We start from the raw sequence: 23,652 nt of genomic DNA, 5'->3' as shown, positions 1-23,652 counted from the left end.
ATCCTACTCCAGCACAATTTCCTTCTTCCATTACAACTTCTCCAAACCTGGGGAAAATACCAAAATAACTTTGTTTGTTTGTTTGAACACTATATTATTATCAGTAAGAAATTTTGGAAAATTAGAAGTCAAAAGAATCTGGAAAACTTACTATTGATTTTAATGTAGTTGGTCACAAAAGGGATGGAGCTGTCTGAGGGTTTTTGAATGTTTTTTTTTTTTTCCCTTTCCATAATATTCTGCAATTAAATCATGCTCCATTTCAATCCTTCAAACTGGAGGCACTTAGGCTCTTCTGACTTCTGGACAAATGAGATTTTTAGCTTGCAATGCCAATAAGAATGAATGTGCATCAGAGACTGTTTTCTTTTCTGGATATAGACCTTTCTATAGAAAAGAAAACTGAGAGAAACAAGACCTGATGCTGCCTAAGCTGTACCTTTCCTCTATATAAACAGAAGACCTCCATCCCCAGCCTTGAAAAGTAAACAGCTTTCAAGGACGTTGCACCAACAAGCACACTACATACTGTTTAACTGCCTGCAATTTCTGTTTCCGTTCCTCTGGTGTGTTTACAGGTCAGAAAGATGTCTGTCTGTGCTCTCTGATGGATGGGCTTTTGCATTTGTAACTAATTTCCAATTTTCTTATAGTCACATATCAGTCACTGATGTGCTAAAATGAGTCATACTGTCGTAAATGGGAGTTGCATAACAAAAGAGCTGGATGTGGTTCTTGAATGGGGCATAATGCAAAGCCCACCAAGGTCCACAGTCCAACTCATGGACTTCGCTAGGGTTTGCACAAGTCATCCTGGCTGCCTACGCTTTTCTGGTGAATCCTTACTTTGCCAGCATGGAAAGCTAAGTGTTTCCCAAAGTACTTGGTTTTTATCCCTTGCAGAAGAGGAAGTAATGGACAAGACACCTAAGAAACAGCCCCTCAGGGAAACCAGCAGAGCAAGCAGACTTGAAAGAAAAACGCAAGAGAAAGACAAAGAAGATGAGAGCAAAGAGGAAGACAGTTGTAGCCAACAAAACAGAACTTCTAGGAGAAAAAACTACCAAAGAGAAAACAGTGATGGAAAAAAGGCAGGAAAGGAAGGAAGCTGGCAGAGGGAGAGAGGCAGAAAGGCTCCTACCAAAGATCAAAAGGAGTCAGAAAACAAAGAAAGGAAAACAACCAAGAAAGGAAAGGACGGGGAGGACAAACAGAAGACAGACAGGAAAAACAGGTAATTAAACAATCCCTAAGCACAGACTGGCAGCGGTATTGACATGCCAGTGGCATATGGGTCAGAACTGCAAAACCAATAGACTGCCAATAAATTACTGCTCTCCCAAAAGAGATACAACAGTGCAAAAGAGTAGTGTAAAATGCCAAAACCCAAACTGTTTCCAAGGTCTTCTGTTATTATTATTTCTCAGCCAGGATCAGATCCATGCATGGATTGGAGTCCTAACACCTACAGCTGGGAGTAGAAAAGCACTATTAAACAAGGCAGCTTGAGCGACCAAGGCCTGAGCACATTTTTTTGGTTGGTCTGTGGAAACATTCAGGTTAAAATGGATCTTTCATGATTTCAAGTCTCTTCTTCCAAATCTTGCTTGTCCCAACCCTCTGCTTCTCCCCATATCTTCCATTTCCTTCTGAACGTGTGAAAAACATTTCTCTCAAGCCAGCTATAGCCCTAGGCAATGCTACTGTAGCTGAAGTGTGGTCCAAAGCACGATGCTGGGTGAGTTATGGCGGGGAGCAATTGCCTCTTCATTATCCTGGCTGGAAGCAGCCTTGCCCTGAGCACGAAGAAGCTGCACTGGCATCACACCAAGCCAGGGGACAGTGAGGCACTGTGCCCCCATCAGTGTGGGATCCCCAGGGGCCAGTGGCACTGCACCCATCCCCACGCAAGACCTTCCCTCTAACTCCTGCAAGTTTTTCTATTTTGTGACCTTTATTTTGTGTCTCTCCCAGTACTTCTGCTTCTTCCAACTCATCCGATGAGGAGTCGCTGTCAGAGGAAGAACTTGCGATGGTGATGGAGCAAGTGGAGCAAAAGAAAAAACTGATTTCCACCATGAGAAACAAGCCCTGGAGGATGGTGAAGAAGCTCTCAGTGCTCAGGTATCTGTCACGTGGGGAACCCAAACCCCTGGGGTCTTTGCTGACTGTCAGATGCATTTTGCCTTTTCTAGATATTGCGTATTTGCTGCTGCTACTGTTACACCCCAGGCTCAGAAAAAGCAACTGGCAGAGCCTGGCCAGCCTGTCTGGGTTTAAATGATCAGAGTTCAAATGTGGAATTTGATTTTCAGCCTCTGTAACCAAAGAACAGACAAGGTGCAAATCTGTTCAACTGATACCCATGGCCAGGTCATTCTACCCTTGTATTTAAAACCAAATGACTCACTACTGTCAGGCTACTTGTAAAAGCAAACTCTGTGTCCTGGTTTGCTTATTCATGCCCATTGTCAGACAGAAATCAGAGCAGTGAAGTGCCATGTTACTTCACACTCCTGAGACGGTGCTACTTGGAAAAAATGCTGCATTACAGAATCACAGAATCACATAATAGTAGGGGCTGGAAGTGACCTCTGGAGATCATCTTGCCCAACCCCCCTGCTTGAGCAGGCACACCCAGAGCAGGGAGCACAGGAACGCTTCCAGGTGGGTTTTGAATGTCTCCACGGACGGAGACTCCACAACCTCCCTGGGCAGCCTGTTCCACTGCTCTGTTACCCTCAGAGTAAAGAAGTTTTTTCTCATGTAAAGCTGGAACTTCCTGTGTTCCAACTTGTGCCCATTGCCCCTTGTCCTGACATTGGGCATTATTGAAAAGAGTCTAGTCCCATCATCCTGACACCCACCCTTTAGCTATTTATAGGTATTGATGAGATCCCCCCTCAGTCTTCTCTTCTCCAGGCTGAACAAACCCAAACCTCTCAGCCTTTCCTCATCAGGGAGATGCTCCAGTCCCCTGATCGTGGTAGCTCTCCACTGGACTTGTTCAAGCAGTTCCCTGTCCTTCTTAAACTGAGGGGCCCAAAAGTGGACACAGTACTCCAAATGTGGTCTCACTAGGGCACAGCAGAGGAGGAGGATAACCTCTCTCGATCTGCTGGCCACACTCCTTTTAATGCACTCCGGGATACCATTGGCCTTCTTGGCCACAAGGGCACGTTGGTGGCTCATGGTCACCTTGCTGCCCACCGGCACTCCCAGGTCCTTCTCAATAGAGCTACTTTTCAGTAGTTCAGCCCCCAGCCTGTACTGGTAGATGGGGTTGTTCCTTCCCAGGGGCAGGCCCTTGCACTTGGTTTTGATGAATTTCATGAGGTTTCACTTGGCCCAGTTCTCCAGCCTGTCCAGGTCTCGTTGGATGGCAGCACAGCCTTCTGGTGTATCAGCTACTCTTCCCAGCTTGGTATCATCAGCAAACATGCTGTGGGTACACTCTATCCCATCATCCAGGTCATTGCTGAGTATGTTGAACAGGAGTGGACCCAGCACAGACCCCTGGGGAACACCACTAGTGACAGGCCTCCATCCAGACTCTGCTCTATTGATGATGACCCTCTGAGTTCTGTTGTTGAGCCTGTTCTCTGTCCATGTCACTGTCCACTCATCCAACCCACACTTCCTTATCTTGCCTGTGAGGATGCTATGGGAGACAAACCTTGCAGAGGTTTATGGAGCAAAGACAATATTGCCAACCAGCCCACACTAAATGTGGGAACAACTCAGGCAGCTGCAGAGACCCCTTAGTGAAGGGCAATGTGGGGCAGTGGGGCAGGGCAGAGCATGGAAATCAAAACCCACAGGTCAACAGGGAACAGCTCATAACAAACCATTCCCATGCCGAGGCAATTATTCAAATCCCAGCTCTATTGGTTGAAAACCCTCTGAAACACCTTTCTACTGGGAAAGCTTTCAAAATAGCATTGCAAGGCATGCACAGCCCCACAGGGAGTGGTAATGTCCCCCCCTCCATGTTTGCCAAGAGGCTGCTCAGAGCTGCAGTGACCAGGCTGTGGAGGCTGGTGGTCACCATGTTTCTCTCCTTCTCTCTTTTACACCCTGAAGGCCAAGACCTGATCCATCTTCCATTGAAATCAGGAGCCTTGAACACTGCCAATTATTTCTAAAAATCCAGGTAAATATCTATACAGGAAAACTGTATTAAAGCAGCTTTCCTATCTCACAGGCATGCTACAAGCCTGAGCTCATTACAAATAAAATCTTATGACCCTGAAGTCCAAAGTTCGGCAAGAAAAGAAAAAAAGCAAAGCAGTATTATTTCTGACATGTTTCCCTTTGGTGTAGGATCTTGGCTAAAATTCTGCCTAGGATCATGTTTGATAACTCACCTCCATCCTTTCATCTTATCCCTGAACCATGACAATCATTACCACCCGCTAATGAACGTAAACAAAACTGTTGTATTGCCTGTGCAGGGGTCTCCAGAAAGGCTCTCAGAGTGCTGCACATTCGTTAGCTATTTTGGCTGCACAAACTCAACCCTGAGACAAGAAAGGATTAGCCCCATCGCACAGATGAGGAATGTGAAACACAAAGAGAGCGAAACAGTATGTTCAAGACTTAGAAATCTCACTTTAGGTTTCCAAATAAAGTCACAGGTGATTTTCCCAAGGTTATGGGCTGAACTAGCCAACTATTTCTACCAAGTAGGAGTCTGTCTAGGTTTAGGATTGCAAAGGACTTCCCAGCTCCTGAAATGTAATCTCTTCACATGATGTATTACCAACACCAATATACAACAGAATTTTATTCACAAATTCAGCATACTCTAACAGCATCTACCTAGGTTCTTTTCTCTGTATTTCTCCTATTCTAAAACTAATTTCAGTTTGCAGCTTGATTTTACTCCTGACTAGAGTGCATTCATTTCTCTGGTGCTGAGATTATCCTGTTGGGCCAGTTGCACATCTCTGATATCTTTCCAGGGAGGTGTTCATGGAGGGAAATTCTGTATCCTCTTGGGGTTTTTTTCACTAGACAATGCTATTTTCGTCTTGACCAATGCACCAGAAGAGGGAAGTTGTAGAAGGCATACCGGGGTGGGAGGACCCCGGAGAGAGAGGAACAGGCAGGCATTTGGTCTACACTCAAGGAAAAGCGTGGAACAAGATTTGGGACCCATGTCTGCATGAACATGAGTGCTTTAGCCTCGGGTGGGCATGTAAGCTGTACATGGCACAGCAACACCACCAGCAGATACCAGCCAGAGCCCCAGAGGCAGCACGGGGTGTGGAGAGAGACCAAACCCCGACCTCTGCATGAGCACTGCTGCTTTCCCACCGGTGCAGGCAGAGGTGAAAAGCTAAAGACCCATTGCTGTTTCAATAACCTGCTTGTTTATTTTCCTATTAGGGAGGCACAAGCTTTTGTAGAGAAGTTTGAAGGAGCTCTGGGAAAAGGGAAGGGCAAAAAGTTGTACGCATATAAGATGATGATGGCAAAGGTAGGTACTGCAATGATGTCAGGGAAAAGCTTGGATAGCTGGTTATGTATTCAGCACATTTTTGGTAGAGTTTATTAACCTGTATTTGGCAAAAGAGACACCAGGAAATCAGAACAAAAACTCCTGTCTGCGTTCAAAAAAATACTAGCCAGCTTCAAATCTATGACTATTACAGAAAGAACAAGGGGAAATTTCCCTCTGACCTGAATCTCATTTTGAACTTCCCTGAAGCAACAGCAGGTTTGCAGGAGCAGGGGAAACTACAGCTTTCTGGTTGCAATCTCCAAAACCTGGATCTGTGAGACAAGGTCCCCCTAAAGGGGAGAGAGGCCATGTCAAACTCTTGCACTGCCTGTGGACTCCTGCAAAATTTCATCTTCCCCGGTAATGAGGAGAGAAGAGGGAGAATGATGCCTGTGTTTTAAGACTGAAGTTGGTAGCCAAGTTGCATGTTGTCATGGAGATTTTATTGAGAAGTGAAAAACTGAGCCAGGCCTGAAATGATGAAATCAATGGGAGTTTAGCTGCTGGTCTGATGAGGAAGGATTCAAGCTCAGTATTTTATCAAATTAAATTTTGTTTTAAATAGAGGTGGTTCTGCATCAATTCTTTCAATCCAGAGCTAGGTCTGAATTTTGCACTCCTATATAATATGGTAATCTCATAGCACAACTGCAACTTTCCAAAAGCCTGGGAAGGTTAAAACTCAGATAACGAATGTGAACACTTGGGGGTGGGGGCTTTTGGATTGAAGGTAGTTTCTGAAATAGTTCAAAAGATCAGACCCAGGCCAGAGTATTTGCTCTGGACTTTACACCCACTCCTAGCAGCGATACCAAACCCTGACATTAGAAATCCCTGCAGACGAAGCAGCCTCCCTCTTCACGCCTCTCTGCTCACTGCATTGTTGTCTTGTTTCAGAAATGGGTGAAATTTAAGAGAGACTTTGACAATTTTAAAACCCAGTGCATACCCTGGGAGATGAAGATAAAAGAAGTGGAAAGTAAGTGGAACTTGCTGTGCAGCGGCAGTAAGACATTTTGTAAGACAGCTTTGCCTTCATCCAAACAATGCTGCAGGTCTCTGGTCCCCAGTCTCCGTGCACCCTGGGCACTGGTGCCAAACAAGAAGCATAGCATGCACCCTGGGCAGCTCCGTGCTTTGCTGTCTCCATCAGCGGTGGGGACTGTTGAGAGGGTCTTGGGCAAAATGCTAGGGAGACCTGAGGGTAAAGGGGTCCAGGTCTTGCTGAGGACATTTGAACCCTTCTAAACTCCTAACCATGAAGTGTCTTCTCATTTAAGGTCACTTTGGCTCCTCAGTCGCTTCCTACTTCATATTTCTGCGGTGGATGTATGGAGTAAATCTTGTCCTTTTTGGGTTAATATTTGGACTGGTTATAATTCCAGAGGTAAGCATTTAATTCTGCTTTCAGTAATATTGCTGCTTAACATGAACATAAGATTGATAGCACAAATAAGTGTCTTATAACAGGCAGTGCTTTAGAAAAATGAAATGTATAAGGATGATTATTTACAAAGAACAACTTACAAAGCTGTTACTGACACAGGAACAAAAGTCAGATTGAAGTCAGGAGACCTAAGATGCTATCAAAGATCCTGCCCATCCAGCAGCTAAAACAGGAGCTCAAAAACCTAATTTAAGGCTAGTTTTACATTTTGACTACAGTGAAAAATATTACCTATGAATCCTAGGTACAAGCTCAAGACAGTAAAAGCCATAAGAAATTAACTGTGCTCTGAAAGAAATTAAGAACCCCTTGCCTTTTGGGCCATCTGAGGGGCATGGCCCTGGGGCAGCAGCCATGGTGCAGCCTCACAGGAGGAGCCCTCGAGGGAAGGAACAAACGATTTCCCAGCACTTTGCCAACTAAGATTTGTTTGGGAAATATCCCTTTCCTGTACTTCCAATTCAGATGATTCACAAGGAAGAATTTTATTTTTAGTTTTTCTATTTCTCGCTGTTCTTGGAGAAGGAAAAGGATCACATAGCCAACTTTATATGATCGTTTATTGAAGAATTTTTTAATGTAGCCATTACGGCTCCAGCTAAATTACTCAGTGCAGTCTTTAAAGGCTGTTCAATCTGCAGACAGTGGCATCTGTTCTGTTCAATGCAGATTTTTATGGAGCAAAAATGCAGCACAGGGTCTCTCCTGAGGACCATGCTTTTGTTCTCCTTAATGTCGTTGCTCACACTACGGAAAGTAAAAGCTCTGTTTCCTCACAGGATGAAGAGACATAACCATTAGCACTGAACTATACAAATGTATTTTGTTAGGAACTATGCATATGGTAGAAGGCTAAACAGCTTTCATCTTTAAAGCATGCATACTGTTACTTATTGCCTACTGAGCTGTTATGATATGGAGAGTAGCTGGGCAATAAACATGTAATCATAAATGATTCTGAAATTCATTAGATGGCCCTAAAAAATAAGTGATAGATTATATGCTAGGACCTTTCTAGGCTATGAATGCTAATGAGATATTTTGGTATAGGCACCAGTCAGAGTCTGCTTGTAAATATATTAACCCTCTATAGCCCTTGACATTCTCTCTTTGGACTTCAATAGCTGCTGGACTTGCTGCAAGACTTGCTTTTCTTGGTGCTATCAGGAGGGGCTGTGCCATGAAAACTGTTCTTTCTGTCTTTTTGTCATATGCTTTTTGCCCAAATCTAACTGCCCTTCACCTCACCTTGAGATCATTTTTCAATTCAAGATTATATAATACAAAATATACTGCAAGCTCGACCCAGTGCTCTTGACTTCTCTCAAAGGAGAAGTCCTGCATAAATAGATAAAGCTAATCTCCTTATTGCATTGGACCCATGAAGTTCAAAGAACTTCTTGCTAAACTAAGGACATTTAAACTGGAGCTGTTCACTGAGGGATACAGTCTCTTGGCAAAATACTTCCTGTGCTTTGGATGTTACCAGGGAAAGGGAAGTCCTCTGTTTATTTGGGTGATACTAATTCTAAATATTTTAAACTGCTGCTCTGGTATTAAGAAATAAAATATATATTAAAATCAATAAAAAGGAAAAACAAACAAAAGGGACACATTAAGAAAAAAACCCTGCAGAAAACTGTAAAGTATGTTATACTATACATGCTTCACTGTTATTAATGTTTACCAGGTCCTGATGGGAATGCCATATGGGAGCATGCCAAGGAAAACTGTACCCCGGGCTGAACAAGCAAGAGCGATGGATTTTTCAGTTCTTTGGGATTTTGAGGTAAGCACAGGAGCATTAAACATAAGAGATCAGTTGAATACCTCCTAAAACCCTTCAGAAGTTAGTGGCACTACAGGGATTAATTTGTTCCAAGAAAAAAACAGCAATGTACCTATTTATTCCAGAAGATGAAGACACCTGCTGCCACAAAATCTTTGTGGATCTCCAGAGACTTCTGGCCAAAACAGCATGCATACACGCAGACACCTGCATATGGATTTGAATCACTTCCATACACAAATATGCTGGCTGACATATATCACATATATGTGTACACACACAAACACATGCAGACGTATATTTCTTGGGTTTGCAGGGATAAAGCAGATACACTTTTATTCCAAAGGGGACATATCACATCCCAACAAGGCTGGCTAACACTACCCAAAATGTCTCTCTCTGGTGTCAATGAGGTCAACAGGACAAAGTAAAATCCACTAAGGCCAGTGGAGTTATACAGTTCCACACCGAAGGAAGTTAAAGCAGATTTTGGAACCCCATGTCCTCTTATCTACACAGTATTTTTAGTCATGAAACACAAGAAACCAAAGCTAGGTTTTTCAATGAGCATTAGAAGAAGCAGGTGACCATGTAAACTATCCAGTGATGAACTTGGTGCAACTCACTCAAACCACATTCACAGAGTTGCCTCATGAACTCAGGCAGGAAAGAGATCCTTTTTCAGAGGAAAAAGCATGCAATAAATACATTTCTGCTGTATTTTAAACCTACATAGAACAAGCTGTATAAAACTATACCATCATCTCACATTCATAGAATGTAGAAATTTATTCTGAAAAAAAACCAAAAACTTTTGTATGTGCAAGAGCCATTTTACTTCCAACTAGAAAGGCAGCTGGCACACAGGTGAAGCGTAAGAGCTGCCCTAAACCAGGCAGCCAGAAGGTGAGTTCAAGCTGCAGACCCTCTTTGTGGGCAGGGAGCACCTTGCCATACCACTGAACTTGCTCATAGCCTTGGGAAGGGGATTGCTTCCCACGTCCCTGCCACCCCTGTTCCCCTGAAATATTTATATGAGCATGAAGCTGGAACCAAAGTTTTGCACTTGCACCCAAAGGGAAGGCCCGAGTTTCCAGCCACCCATGAGCCCTTGGCTGCAATCCCAGCTCACACCCCGCCAGCTACTCTTTGCCTTTGAAGATTTAGGTCAAAGAGATGAAGTGTTTTTAGGGAAGGCTTAAAAAAGAAAAAGATGTGTGCAGGGGGTGAAGGCATTCTGCTGTGGCCAGTACCTTGGGATCTGGCTTTCAAAGCTGCTACTTCTGAAAGTATTTTTTAAATGCTTGTTGGTGCAGGCCCACATATTACAAGCGTAGGGCCAAGTCCCTATGTAATAAACCCCTTCACAACTTCCTTAGCTAAAAGCCCCCCAACAACTACTTTAATGTAAGCCAGATTATTTAAATGAATTTATTAATAAGGCTTCAAATACTAGCATGTCCAGGAACCTAATGGGGCCAGACCTTCACTCACCGCCCATTTTCTACTGAGAATCCTTTTAGCTCCTGCTCTCCCAGAACTTTCACCAACTTGCCAGAATCCGAAATTCAGAGATGAATTAGCAACATTTTGAATAACATTGCACTGAATGAAAGGCTCATTTGAGCAGCACACTATAAAAATACAACTCATTTATCCAGGAAAAAAAAAAAAAAAAACAAACCAAAATAACAACAACAAAAAAACCCCAAAACCAAACCCCAAACAAACAAAATTACCCCCTGCAGGAGTACTGCTGGACTGCAGCTGCTGATTTTGTCTGGGAGACCATAAACTGTACACATATCAGTAAGGAGATTTGCTCTTGGATGAAGCTGTACCATCGCATGAAAGGCTGGGTACCATGACCTGCCAGTCTCCTGCCTGTAGCTCAGTTCACACATCTACATTCCCCTGCTGTCACCAAGGGCTTGATCCTCTGAACCCCTCTGCCATACAGGTCCCCATCCCGTACCCACTCCCTTGGTGCTTGATACCAGGGAGAAATCACGCTAGTTTGAGAAGCAGTCTCCAGCTATGGGGCAACGATGTATACCTATACCTGCTGCAGCCAGAATATGTCAAATGAAGCCCTTCACTGAGGCTTGCCCTTTGAAAATGAATAGATGCTTAATCCAGCGTGCTCCACAGGAGAAGTGCAATAGGGAAACATATTTCAGAGAAGGCATAAAATGAAGAGTCAATACTGTGATCCTGAAAAATACCTTTCAACAGAGAAAAGCCAGGGAAATGTAGGCTTTGGCAGCAAGGAGGACACATCATGGATTTCTAGAGGAGGAGAAAGGAATAAATCTCACTTGGACACCAGACACCATGTATCACAAATGGAGTTCAAAGAACATGCTGATGGTGTGAGCAGAGAAACTAATTTTTCAGTCCCCACCATTTGATGAATCAAAAAGACAAATACTTGGGATTACAATCTGAGAAAAAATCTTCACTAGTGCCTTCCATGAACATTACCTTTATATTTTACAAAACCTTTTTCAATACACCTCCACAGCACATTATACATAACATGCTACGAGCCCCAAGCAGCCGTGCTGTGGTGTGCCAGCCACAGGCTTGCATTTCCCCGAGTGGCTCAGCAGCACTGGCAGAAACATGTGCAGAGTTGTCCTGTACCTACGGCGCTGAGCCTTGTGCAGGGCAAACACGTAGCTAATGTGGCAACTAGGGATACCAAAGCCTATTTAGGTTAGGAATGAAAAACCTAGTGCTTTGGGGGACCTTAGTCTAATTGATTAAATGAAGGTGGTCAAACACTGGAAGAGTGGCCCAGAAAGGTTGTGGGGTCCCCATCCTTGATTTTCAAAACTCAGCTGGACACAGCCCTGAGCCACAGCATTTAATTTTGAAATTGGATCTGCTTTGAGCAGGGAGCTGACTAGATGACCTCCAGAGGTCCCCTCCCATGTAAATTATTCAGTGTCTCTAAACAAGATCCATTACACAGCCTCTGATACGAGCTTCAAGTTTTGTCTCAATTTTGGTGTTTCCAAAGGCTTGATCAGAGGAGAGCTTGCTCAACTATCATGGCCAGACTGAGTAACTACACTTAACTTATGAGCTGAAAGACAACAGGCAAAAAATAGAGAAGTACAATATGCAATGATAGACATCAAGTTGGATGAGATAAGACAGAAAAATAGGGAGAGGTTGCTAATGCAGATTGGGAGATCTGCACACTCATTGGATACCCAACAGTTTGTACAGCAGAAAAAAGATCTATTTGAGGCAACATGGTTGATATTGTGTCTGAGCTCTGCTTTCCACAGGAAAGTAATGCTTTGATTTTGGTCTTTAGTTATATTTGCTCTGCAGGTGGTAGCCAGTAAAAGGAACTAAACCTGCAGGGTACCAAGCACCAGCTGCCTCCTAGCTGAAAGGAAAAGTTTTATATAATGGTGGGAAATGCCTTTGCTACAGCATTTCTACAAGACCTGAGATTTTATAGTGGCTTAGAGAAGCAGGTGTGCTACAGCCACAAAGAGCAATAAGGAGGTTTTTCTGGGAAGGATGAAACAGTGATGGATAAAAACTAAATTTTAGTTTTGAGCCAGTATCCTCTGGCATGCTTTCCCTCTTCTCACCTCTCTTAGGAGGATAAGCTTTTAGGAGGATGGCTCTCAAAGGTGACAGGGCAGCAAACAGCAGAGATTGAGACACTAAACTTTTTTCCAAGTTGATTTTCCCTATTTTAAATCTTCAGTTCTCACCAGAAACCTCCTTCCTGCAGGAGAAAACGGCACAGCATACACAAAGGTTTGCTTTTGCTTTTCCTCCAGGGCTACATCAAATACTCAGCACTCTTTTATGGCTACTACAACAACCAGCGGACAATTGGCTGGTTAAAATACAGGCTACCAATGGCATATTTCATGGTTGGGATCAGTGTATTCGGCTACAGCCTGATGGTTGTTATAAGATCGTAAGTACAGCTCACATTATGCTCTCTGCAAAATCTACCAGATGTGTCTCGCATCTGGGTTCCCCTCCATGGGCACGGCTCACGGCTCAGTCCAGCCTTGGCTGGATGGCTGGGGAGCATGGGGCAAAGGGGCTGCATGCCTGCTGTGTCCTTGCACGCAACGTCAGCATCCACCATCCCGGGCTCTGGTGGGCTGGGTGGACCTGGACAGTCCCCTCCCTCAGCCATGTGCTCACATGTCTTATATTGAACTCTCCCATCTCCTTCTCCAGCCCTCTTCCTCCTCCTCCTCTCTGGATCACTTTAACCCTTACTTCAACATTACTACAGGGCCATCAAACAGGTGGATTCTGTACATGAAGGAGGATTTTACTTACAGTAAATTTCAAAGGGTCCTTTTCCCATCTTTTCATTGCAAAAAAACACTCCTGAAAAACAATGTGAGTCACACAGATCATGCAAGGGGTACAGAAGAGAATCAAATGCTACCAGACTGCTTTTGATGCATCCCCAAACCAACCTGTGGAGTTTTAAAGCAGGGCTCCAATCCCTGTGCCCCTGGTCCACTATCCCCCAGCACTGCTGAGGTCCCCACAGCATCCCCAGGGCACTAAGGATGCAGCTGAGGCAATTCTTACCACTGAGATGGTCTCTGCAAAGCCAAAAATAAAAAAATAACCCCCCCAGTCTCTGTCTGGAGGGCACACCGTGCAGGGGTTTTCCTTCCTTTGCAAGAAAGAATAAGCCTATGGATTTGTATTGCTCCCAAAATAGGCCCTATTGCTGTGCAGCAGAAAGAGCCTCTTGAGCCTTTGGCTGGAGTGGGACATGGGGATTTGCTGTACATTTGCCATGAAATTGCAGCATCTGTTGTCTCGCCTTCCTTGAGGGACTGGTGCTAGGAACTCTAGTGGGAGTTACAGAGGGATTTCAGGGATCAAATAATAGAAAGGAAACAGCAGAAGCCATATCTGCTCCTATGCTGATTAACAAGAACAATCCTTTTTCTCTCCCTGCATGACTTGCAGCAAGCTCTTTGGCTCCAGCATTGTGCAGCTACTGAAGTAGCACTAAAACTTTGCTTTGTAGTGGGTGTGTTGGACAGCACCAGTGTTTTTTGACTAAATTTAACTAAATAAAGGTAGCCAAAATCATATAATTATCATCATATAATCATATAAAATCATATAATAATCATATAATGTACCCTAGGACCCAGAAGCATAGTAGATAAATTTTCTTCAAGCACTCACTGGTGGAAGCAATACTTAACCTGCTTTAATCACCTATGCTAGGTTTTTTTCTACATTACTGTGTTTAATGCAAGACCTGCATAGTGCTGAAGACCCCATCTGACAGTTCAGTCCTCCTTAAACCTGAAGTCCAATGGCAGGTGTTAGACAGCTGCACCCAAACCCCAAGAATGGTCACCCCACTCTTTCCTTACCCACCAGCAATCCCAAGCCACCAGCGCTGCTTTGCAAAGATGAAGGACACATGGTGGCTCCGTGAAACACTGTCTGACCTTGTCACAATACATGTCCTTATACAGGATGGCACGCAATGCCAATGAAAGTACAGCAGACGGGGATGATGACAACTTTATTTTCAGCTGGAAAATGTTCACCAGCTGGGACTACCTCATTGGCAACCCAGAGACAGCGGACAACAAGTTTGCATCCATCACCACCAGCTTCAAGGTAACCCTAACCAGCATGTCTCCATTTGCCTCTGGGGATGCTCCCAGTCCCCTCCATGGCAGAGGTTTAAGGGAAAATCTGGGTATCTGTGCAGCATCTCTCTGTATGAACAGGGTATGGCGCTGAACCACAGCAGCTCCAGGTCCCATGCGCTAGGTCACGCTATCCCTCTTTTTAGGATTTTCAAACAATTTGTTTTACTTCAGAGCACAATTCCCTCACCATGTTCTGCTGGGACATGGCAGACTGTTTGCCACTTGATGTCTTCCAATGGAACTGGGATGCCTGTATGAAGCTTAGTTTGAACTTAACACAAATTACCAGGTTCAATATAGCCAAAATAGCATGGGATTGCATTTCATAGGGTAGAAAATGATCTGATGTTACCTTAGGCTCAGGAGCTGCGAGATACTCACTCCAATTCTGTGAGCACCCCTGTTTTTTCAGGAGTCTATTGTGGATGAGCAAGAAAGCAACAAGGATGAGAACATCCACCTGAGGAGGTTCCTGCGGGTTTTGGCCAACGTCCTCATCATATGCTGCTTGTGCGGAAGTGGCTACCTCATTTATTTTGTGGTGAAACGCTCTCAGACATTTTCCAAAATGCAGAATGTTGGGTGGTATGAAAGAAATGAGGTAAGGGAACTTTGCTTCCAGTTTTCTGCTGTGATAATTTTCCATTGACATCAGCATAATCATTGCCACAGCTTGAGCACAGCATCTAAGGCTGTGCTCCTTGACAGATCCTCCTAGACATATCCAAGAGGTATTCCCTACCAGGGCCCAGAAGTCCCTTTCAGTTCTTTTGTACTTGCTTTAGCTGGGAAACACATTGGTCTCACTGAGAGTTTCCAGGGAAAATTAACAACTCCTGCAGAGAGGGGAAAATACTCTTACAATAAATCACAGTAAAAGTCAAAGGGTCTTCAACACTTACAACACTGATCATTTTCTAAAGAATCTACCTCAAGTTGCATATTAATGCTTACAAACTGCTGTACTAGAAAGCTCTCTGCATGTTAGAAATGTCCATGATCACACATAAAGCTAAATGCGGATCTTTATCATCAATCTTGAATTATGGGAATAAGATTTTAGAACTTGCAGAAAAATTTCAATTGTCAAAAATTTTCTGTGTCTGACTTTGGAATGAGAACTTCAAATCTTGAAGCTCGTCACAGAAAAAAATCAACCTACGGAAAGGTTTAATTTTAATGTATACTACATTATCACCTATTTGTATATCAAAGCCAAATTAAATTCAAATACATGCATTTTCATAATTCTCTCAGAACACATTAGCAAGACAGCACTTTGTCACAAAATGCTTTGATTTATTTCAGTAAACTTTTCCCAAAGAAAAAAATCCTATTTAAAAAAAAGGTTAATGTTTGAGACTTCCCTAGTGATAACTTGAGATCTGAATATATACAGTTCTGGGTACCATTCTCTGTCCTCAAAGAAAAGCACAAAAAAGACAACTCTGAGTCAGAGCCTGCCAGCAGCTGTACAGACACACTCCTCTGCAGGCCAACAGGCACTGTAGGACTGTAAAAAAGATAGACCCTCACTGCCCACAGTACAACTTAGCATCTCACACCATACAGAGGAACAAAAATACCACAGGATGTATTTTTATGAGCTGCAAAACTGAGTCCTTGATGTGCTTCCATTCAAATCCATGATTACCTATTGCAAAAGCAAAGGTGCTGAACATGGAAAATAAACATTAGCATCAACTAATTATCTTTATGCACACAAGCCAAGTCTTGCACTTCCTCTGAAATTAAAATAAAAACCTCGGAGCTGATGCAAGCAGTACTATGAGGGACTTGAGGAACCTAAATATTCATGAGTCTGGACGGATAGGGAACAAATTCTTCAGAGCTCATCCCTTTGAGATAACAGCAAAAGTGCTCCTGCAAGAGCAAGCTGTGCAACCCAGCCCTGAAGTCTGACACTGGGCTGCCTGCACACTAAGCAAAGCCAGAAGCTGAGCTCATTTTGCTTCAGAAATCCTTCAGAAATCTCCAACCAGTTCCTGGCAGCCCCCACTCTGCTCATAGATAGATAGTCGCTGTTGTTACTATTAGTAGTAATCTCGTTTCCCTCATGTGGCAGGTTGAAATTGTGATGTCCTTGCTGGGCATGTTTTGCCCTCCACTGTTTGAAACCATCGCTGCACTAGAAAATTACCATCCCCGCATCGGGCTGAAATGGCAGCTGGGGCGGATCTTCGCGCTCTTCCTTGGGAACCTCTACACATTTTTGTTGGCCTTGATGGATGATGTTAATGAAAAAGTAAGAGCTGAGCTAAAAAGCCACATTCACTAGCATTTTCCAGAGCCAAGGGTGAGCGCAGCCCGTCCCCGCAGCCAGCAGGAATGATCACTCCCTTTGCAGCAGGAGCTTCCCATGTCCCCAGTCCTCTCGAGCATTGGCTGCAGCACCCCGAGGAGACTCACTGACCAGAGGGGTTTCCAGAGTCTCCAGCTTCTCTGTACAGCCCTGAAAAGAGAGTGGTTATTGCCTCCTATAATCATGGCATGTTAGGGTAATTAGATTTTTTCCTCTATCTGACACTGTTTGCAATTTCTATTAACACAGACCCCGAGGATGTAATTTATAATCCTCTTCCCCTGCCCTCCCCACTTTAACTTTATCCTGGTAGCGTGTTGCAGGCAGATAACTGCAGGAAAGGATAAACGTCTAACTGATCTGCAGAAAAAATTACTCTGTTTTAAGCTGAGAAGAATTGGAGGAATCAGAGTGGTTTGCTCTGCCCTGAAAAATTATTAAGAAAGAGAGGAAGGACTGGGTGGAGGCTCCCTCTGCACACAGTAGGCTTAAAGGAGGTCTGGCTCCTCCACGTGCAGGGAGAAGGCTGCTAGCTCCCCAAAACTCACGGTGCCTTCATCTGCTCTCTGTCTTGAAGGGCTGCTGCTCCCCTGCTCCTGGCAAAAGGGAAGGAGTTTCTGTGCTATTGCCAGCACCGCAATTCTGTTGTAAGCAGATGCTTATAGGACGGGTGGTAACTGGTAGGGAGGAAGGGGAGCCCAACGCCTCGGGTTTCTCCAAACATATCCTCTAGGACCCTTATTTCCTGATGTTTTTGGCTGGAGGGTCTCTCTTCATTGCAGCTGGCTGAAGAGGACGCGGTGAAGAACATCACACACTGGACACTGCTTGGCTACCACAACTCATCTGTGGGGAATGGCAGCACTGCCACCCCACCTCCCCTTGATCCCGCAGACGTGCCCAGGGGACCGTGCTGGGAGACAACCGTTGGCATTGTAAGAAATTCATTACGTAGTAAGTCTCTGGGCTGGTTTGGGGTGGGGTTTGTTGTTGTTGATGATGTTTTTAGCATTTCCAGGCTTGAAGTTTTCCTCACAAATAGTATCTCCTTCCAGACTCTCACATAGCAGCACCAAGGCAGTGTAAGTCCTTGGCCATAGTTCTCAAGCCATGGTAGTGAAATCCCCAGCTGGAAGCACCCAGGGCTTGCACAGCTCTGCAGCACTTGCCATGAAGAGCTCAAAAGGCTGGGTAGTCTGCAGCCATGCCTGCATCATGTTTTCATTCAGATCACAACCTTGCCTTTGAAGCAAACCTGCCTTCTCCACTTATTGCTGCACTTCAGTTCCCCTTGCAGAGCAGCTTTGGAGCACGAGTAAAACCCAACCACAGAACATACCTCAAGGGAACTCTTGACATGTCCCAGCCTCTAAAGCATCATGAGGCCATGGGGTGAGAGAACAATCAGGCAAAAATAACCCCCTTGAAATGAATGCAGGGTGGCCTTCAAGTCCTCAGAGTTTCTCCCCACAAACCCACCCTGCAACCTTCGCCTTACACCAGGAAGTTCTGCAGCCAGACTATGCACAGCTTAAAAAGTAAAAGCAATTATTTATTGGCTGTTATAGATAGCTAGGTCTTACCAAGCTTCAAGGCTATGCATTATTCTGTACACCCAATGGTACCCAAATCCTTTCTCTTTCCCTCTCAGAATTTTAAACCTTTTCTTGTAAGCATTTTTCCTTTTGAATCATTGGGACACCAGCTATCTCCATGCTACAAGTCTTACTTCTGCCTGCAATTTTACCCTGCTTGTCTTGCATATCTCCCCTGTCTACACTTCTTTATCCTTGCAGCTTTTGTTTACAACTGAGCAATTTTCTCAGGAGTCCACACAAAGGTTACAGAGCTGAGCCATAGCAGAGCTATGTACAATCGAAATTACCCTCGGTGTACGTATGCTTTAGACCAGCATTACGGCAGCATTAACATTCTGCTTCTGTTTTATGTTCTGCCACAATATATAGTACAGTCAATAATGCTAGCAGCAACTATCAGGGCTAATGGCTGTAATGGAGCTTGTGGTTCCCAAGCACAGAGGTAAAGCTTAGGCACCGCCAAGTGTTTGAAAACAGGCAGGGAGTTTGCACGTGGCATGCTTTTCTGAAGGTTACTGTCATATAAAGACAAATGGCTTAATAAAAAATACAGTCCCATATGTGCTACTGAAATTATAGTTGCTAAATGTTTTTTCCTTGTTTTAAATTGCAGGAGTTCGTAAGGCTCACTGTGTCTGATATCCTGGTGACCTACATAACCATCCTGGTAGGAGATTTCTTCCGAGCTTGCTTCGTCAGATTTGTGAATTACTGTTGGTGCTGGGACCTAGAGGCTGGATTTGTAAGTCAGTGTCTTAAAGCTGAGAAGATAGTGGTAATTTAGGACCATTTGGCCAAATGCTACAAACAGATTGGTTTTGAATGCTTCCAGTGGTTCTCCGGTCTTGCCTGATAATTTAATTGGTATAGGCAGTCTCTGGATCAATTAGTTCCACCCCAGAAAGAACCCTACAAAAATGCAGTCTGTCACCTCAGAACTTTAAAACATGAAGTTGAGTTAAAAAAAATTAATCTGATGTTCATTCAGTTGTTATAACCGCACACCTTTGAAGCCTTCTACACCTCTTCTCAAAGCCCCAGACCTTCCCATTTGTTGCCCACCTCACAGGCAGTAGCATGCTTTACTCACAGCACCATCTTCTGATCGATGCTCAAAGCTGGTGTTACTTCTACTGCAGTGGACCAAGGAGATTTTCCTTCCCCTCTCATGTATGTGTGACACACAAAAGTGCTGGAGTGTTTGGTATTCATAAAGGCTACATTACTGAAGCTCCCCATACTAGAGCTGCACAAATACAGAAGAAAATAATTTTTTTAAAAAAAGGTCCCTTTTTTCATTTTTTTCACATAAGAATTGACAAAACCAGATGGATTCAGACAGAGCTAGATATACCTCTCAAGATTACAATTATAGCAGCGCACCAGTTGCCTAGCTGTCATACTGGGAGGGTTTCTGGGAGGGGTCTGGAGCAGAGCAAAGAGGAGGGTTTTGCAGGTGTCTACAGGGGCCTGGTCAAGCAGAGGCAGTTGGGGCACAACAGGCATTTTGCTGCTTGTGGAGCTCTTCGCATTTCTTCTGGGGGAGGTAGACAATGTTACCCAGGGTGGCCAAGGGATTTCAGAGCTTGGAGGACCCCTGGCAGCTGAGAAGAATGAAATTGCTCCCATTGCGTGTGCTCATAGATCACGGTCTTGTAGAAGTGTCTGGTTCCCTCCTCCTGGCCATGTCCTCCTCTCACTTTGTTAGCCGCCTTTGATTTTCTTTTAGATTCTTTCCTCAAAACAACCTTTACAATTACCACATGGGGGTTTCTTCATTCTTAAGATCTCAGTTGTACAAATAACTGGAAGTCTCTTCTATCCTGCAGGCACTCCTTGATGTATCAAAAAAACAAACCCAAATATTTCCTGGACATTCATCCTCCACCTCTCTGTGAAATTTAAAAGACCTGCTTTAGGGCTTATTATACACTTCCCTCTCTCCTTTCCCCTGGCATTCGGCAACAGCTCAGACGGGCTGTGAGGCAATTTTGCACTGAGAAATGAACCCCATTCAGCATCTGTCAGGGGATGACCAGACTGACATACTCCAGCAGATCAGCTTTTGCAAACAAGCAGCCGAACGCAGGGAGCTCAGGAGCAAAGCAAGGCCCTTATTTATCAGGACTGAATAGTAACATTAATTTGTAGCCCATTAACATGGGCAGCACTAGAGGGTTGGTATTCTTCAGTCTGGCAAAGGCAAAAGTCTCCTTTCATGACAAGTGGCTCCCGTGATAGTTACAGAAAGAAGACAGCACCATGGGCTTCCCTCTTCTTTTTCTCCTACATCTTTGGGAGATTTGTGTATTCTTCCTGGTGCTACGGGTATCACTCCACTGGTGCTCAAGTAGGTGTTGGTTTGGGCTTTTTTCCCTTGGCCCAGGAATGAGAAAGGAGTGAAAGATGGTTTGGTAACAGCCACCTAACCCAACCTAGCTGTGTGCACCAGCACAATTATATGTGTGTTTTTCTAATGAATATAGCGAATAAGTCTCTTGTTTAATCCAGCCTTTTCACGTAGAAGTACTCAAGGCAGAGGACAGCAGACTCTGAAAGTTGTCTTTATTTTTGTGGGGAAAAGATCCCCATATTAACCTCTAGCTAAAGATTTGAAGTAGAAATGGACCAGAATCAAAGGAACAAAGAAAACAGTTTTTGCACCCATCCCTTCCCAAAGCTGTGAGCAGTCAGCTAGGCAAGGCTTCTTTCAAGTTTTCATCATAAAAGGCAAACACCTTAAACCTCAACTTTATGAACTGCTGACAGTGTTAAGTACAAGCAAATTGCATGGAAAACAGACATACTGCACAGGACGTTCCAAACATAAGGGCATCACCCATCATTTCTTAGAACTGTGTTTTCTGCAACATAGTAAAAAAAATATATATTTTTTTCAAAGAAAATGTAAAAATAAAACTTCACACAGTTTAGTATGCCAAAAGTCATCTGAGTTTTATGTGCACAAAAGCAGATATACGTAGAAGAAACAGTAGCTTCATCAGAGGCAAATCCAGCAGAATAATAGTTTATAAAACAACAAATACCGTAAATAGATTAGACCAGCACCCACATCAGACAGGTTGCTCTGTATAAAGCAGTATTTTAACTACGGGTTAGCACAGAGCAAAATGCCACCAGATACCCATCAGGTCATATATTCCATCATATTTCTCTCCCTTTGCCCTCTGTTTCTGTTCTTCAGCAGCCTGCTGCTGCAAGACCTGGGGACATGGATATATCTGGCATAGCATTTGCTCTCCAGCACATCATTATCGCTTAAACATTCAAAATTTTACCAGGGTGGAACTGTAAGTCCATAGCCAGATACACCAGCTGGGGTGTAAAACCTAGTTCCATGCCATGGCTCCTTTGCTCGCAGCTGGCTTTATATTAGCGGGGAGAAATAAACACAGAGCAACTCTAAGCACCTCCATATATCTTTCCAATTTTCAGCAAGCCAAGAAAGAAGCAGCAGCCCACAGCACAGTAGCTCCAATTTTGCTTTCACCGCACTGCTGCTGCTGGTCACTCATGCAGCAGGAGCTCTCCCAGAAATCCCGTCATACCAGCTTTAAATAAGCATCCTTATAGCCAAGAGCAAATAATATCAGGTGCCTCTAGCAACACCACACTCTCCTTTCTTTCCTCACGCAGCCATCCTATGCTGAGTTTGACATTAGCGGCAATGTTTTGGGCCTGGTCTTCAACCAGGGAATGATTTGGTAAGATATCTCCTTCTTATTATTATTTAGAAAACCTGCCAGTGGAGTTAGAAATCTTCCAAGCCAGCTAGAATAACCTTTGGGTTCTGCTTTCTCTGATGGTTTGGCTTTCTGTGCCTGAGTACAAATGCAGAAATTTAAAAATGCCAGCTTACTCGTCCAAGAGTAGCAGTGTCATGAGAGAACAGTCTTGCAAACCCTGCCCCACTCTCGCTTTTATAAAGTCAATTTTTCCAGTGGTAAAAATGTATTAAGATGGTCCACGTGCTGGGGGAGGAGACCAGAAAGGTTTTTGGGGCCACCACGAGCTTACATGTCAACGCAAGGGTGAGCACGGAGCCAGGTGAGCAGGTCAGGCAGGACAGGCACATCCCAAAACTGCCCCGAAGGAGGGCAAACAGAAGCTGTTCTGCCCTGCTGTGACAGCTCGAGAAGCAATAGGCAACGGCACAGTGCACCCTCATCTCCTCTGGAAGTAAGGTTTGTTTTGCCAGAGATTGATGATTCCTGCCTGTTCCCTCACTACGGCATCTCTGCCGGCTCAGGGAGGTCTCCCCCTGCTGGTTACACTCGCCTAATATTTTCGAAGCTATCCCCAAGTAATTTTTATCACAAACTGAAAATCTTCTTTACAAGCACTGAGGGGTCTGAGACCTTGCTGGTCATCAATGTACGGTTACCGTACCCTAACATGGATGCGGGCAGCTTCTCCTCTGGGAACACAGGGGTAGGACAAGCCAGCCTGCTCAGATTTTATTTGTGGGTAGACTTGCTACTAAATAAGCACTTTTTTTACTTTTTCTGAAAATAAAAAACCTTCCAGTCAAAAAATAGCACCTGTCCTTCTCCTTTCCTTTTCAGGATGGGATCCTTTTATGCACCAGGGCTCATGGGTATAAACGTGCTGCGCTTATTAACCTCCATGTATTTTCAGTGCTGGGCTGTCATGAGTAGCAATGTCCCTCATGAAAGAGTCTTCAAAGCATCCAAGTCTAACAATTTTTACATGGGACTTTTGCTGTTGATCCTGTTCCTCAGTCTCCTGCCTGTGGCTTACACCATCATGTCCCTGCCTCCCTCCTTTGACTGTGGACCGTTCAGGTACTAGCAAAACACCCAAAATGCCAGTTTTCTGCTCTGATACATGCGATTATTTTCATAAAGTTAGAAGGCCTGGACTTCAGCAGAGACAGTGAAATGCCTCTGTTCTCCATCTGGTTAAATCCTTAGCAATGTGAGGCAACAGGCTATGCCCAGCTGTGGGCAACACACACCAATGAAAGCACCAGAGGACAGCAGAGTGCAGCCCCTAGTAAAAAAGCAATGGGAGAACCCCATAGGCTCTCAGAAGCATTGTGGGTGCAAAACAGGGGTCCAAAGCCACCTTCTAAGACCTTGCGTAGAGCCAAGAAGTCCCACAGCACGAGATGTATTTTACATGTTTAATTTTGTTTAAAAGTAGCAGGAAATAGGTAGGTCTGAACGTGAGGGGTAGCAGCTTTTTTTTTTTTTAAGGACAGAATCAGCACTGCACAGAGCATTCAGTGGACTAGATTAACATGCTAATAAAGTCTAGT

The 23,652-nt window shown here is 44.2% G+C and overlaps 1 protein-coding gene across 1 annotated transcript in view; it reads left to right on the top strand.

The window, feature by feature from the left end:
* The first annotated feature begins 789 nt into the window (after window positions 1-789).
* TMC2 (transmembrane channel like 2) overlaps window positions 790-23,652 on the top strand; it is a 35,066-nt gene continuing 12,203 nt past the window's right edge. Inside the window, exons 1-14 of the mRNA XM_064441745.1 lie at window positions 790-1,234; window positions 1,975-2,124; window positions 5,392-5,482; window positions 6,404-6,485; window positions 6,787-6,893; window positions 8,644-8,742; window positions 12,552-12,694; window positions 14,247-14,394; window positions 14,842-15,030; window positions 16,516-16,695; window positions 17,535-17,687; window positions 18,964-19,092; window positions 22,008-22,075; window positions 22,937-23,176. Of these exons, the coding sequence (XP_064297815.1) occupies window positions 915-1,234; window positions 1,975-2,124; window positions 5,392-5,482; window positions 6,404-6,485; window positions 6,787-6,893; window positions 8,644-8,742; window positions 12,552-12,694; window positions 14,247-14,394; window positions 14,842-15,030; window positions 16,516-16,695; window positions 17,535-17,687; window positions 18,964-19,092; window positions 22,008-22,075; window positions 22,937-23,176 (2,099 nt within the window). The 5' untranslated portion in view covers window positions 790-914. The remainder of the gene's footprint in view (window positions 1,235-1,974; window positions 2,125-5,391; window positions 5,483-6,403; window positions 6,486-6,786; window positions 6,894-8,643; window positions 8,743-12,551; window positions 12,695-14,246; window positions 14,395-14,841; window positions 15,031-16,515; window positions 16,696-17,534; window positions 17,688-18,963; window positions 19,093-22,007; window positions 22,076-22,936; window positions 23,177-23,652) is intronic.

This window comes from Phalacrocorax carbo, chromosome 2 (genome assembly GCF_963921805.1).
Source record: "Phalacrocorax carbo chromosome 2, bPhaCar2.1, whole genome shotgun sequence".
Lineage (NCBI taxonomy): Eukaryota > Metazoa > Chordata > Aves > Suliformes > Phalacrocoracidae > Phalacrocorax > Phalacrocorax carbo.
The sequence above is the reverse complement of the archived record's forward strand: the minus strand, read 5'-3'. Positions and strand labels throughout refer to the sequence as shown.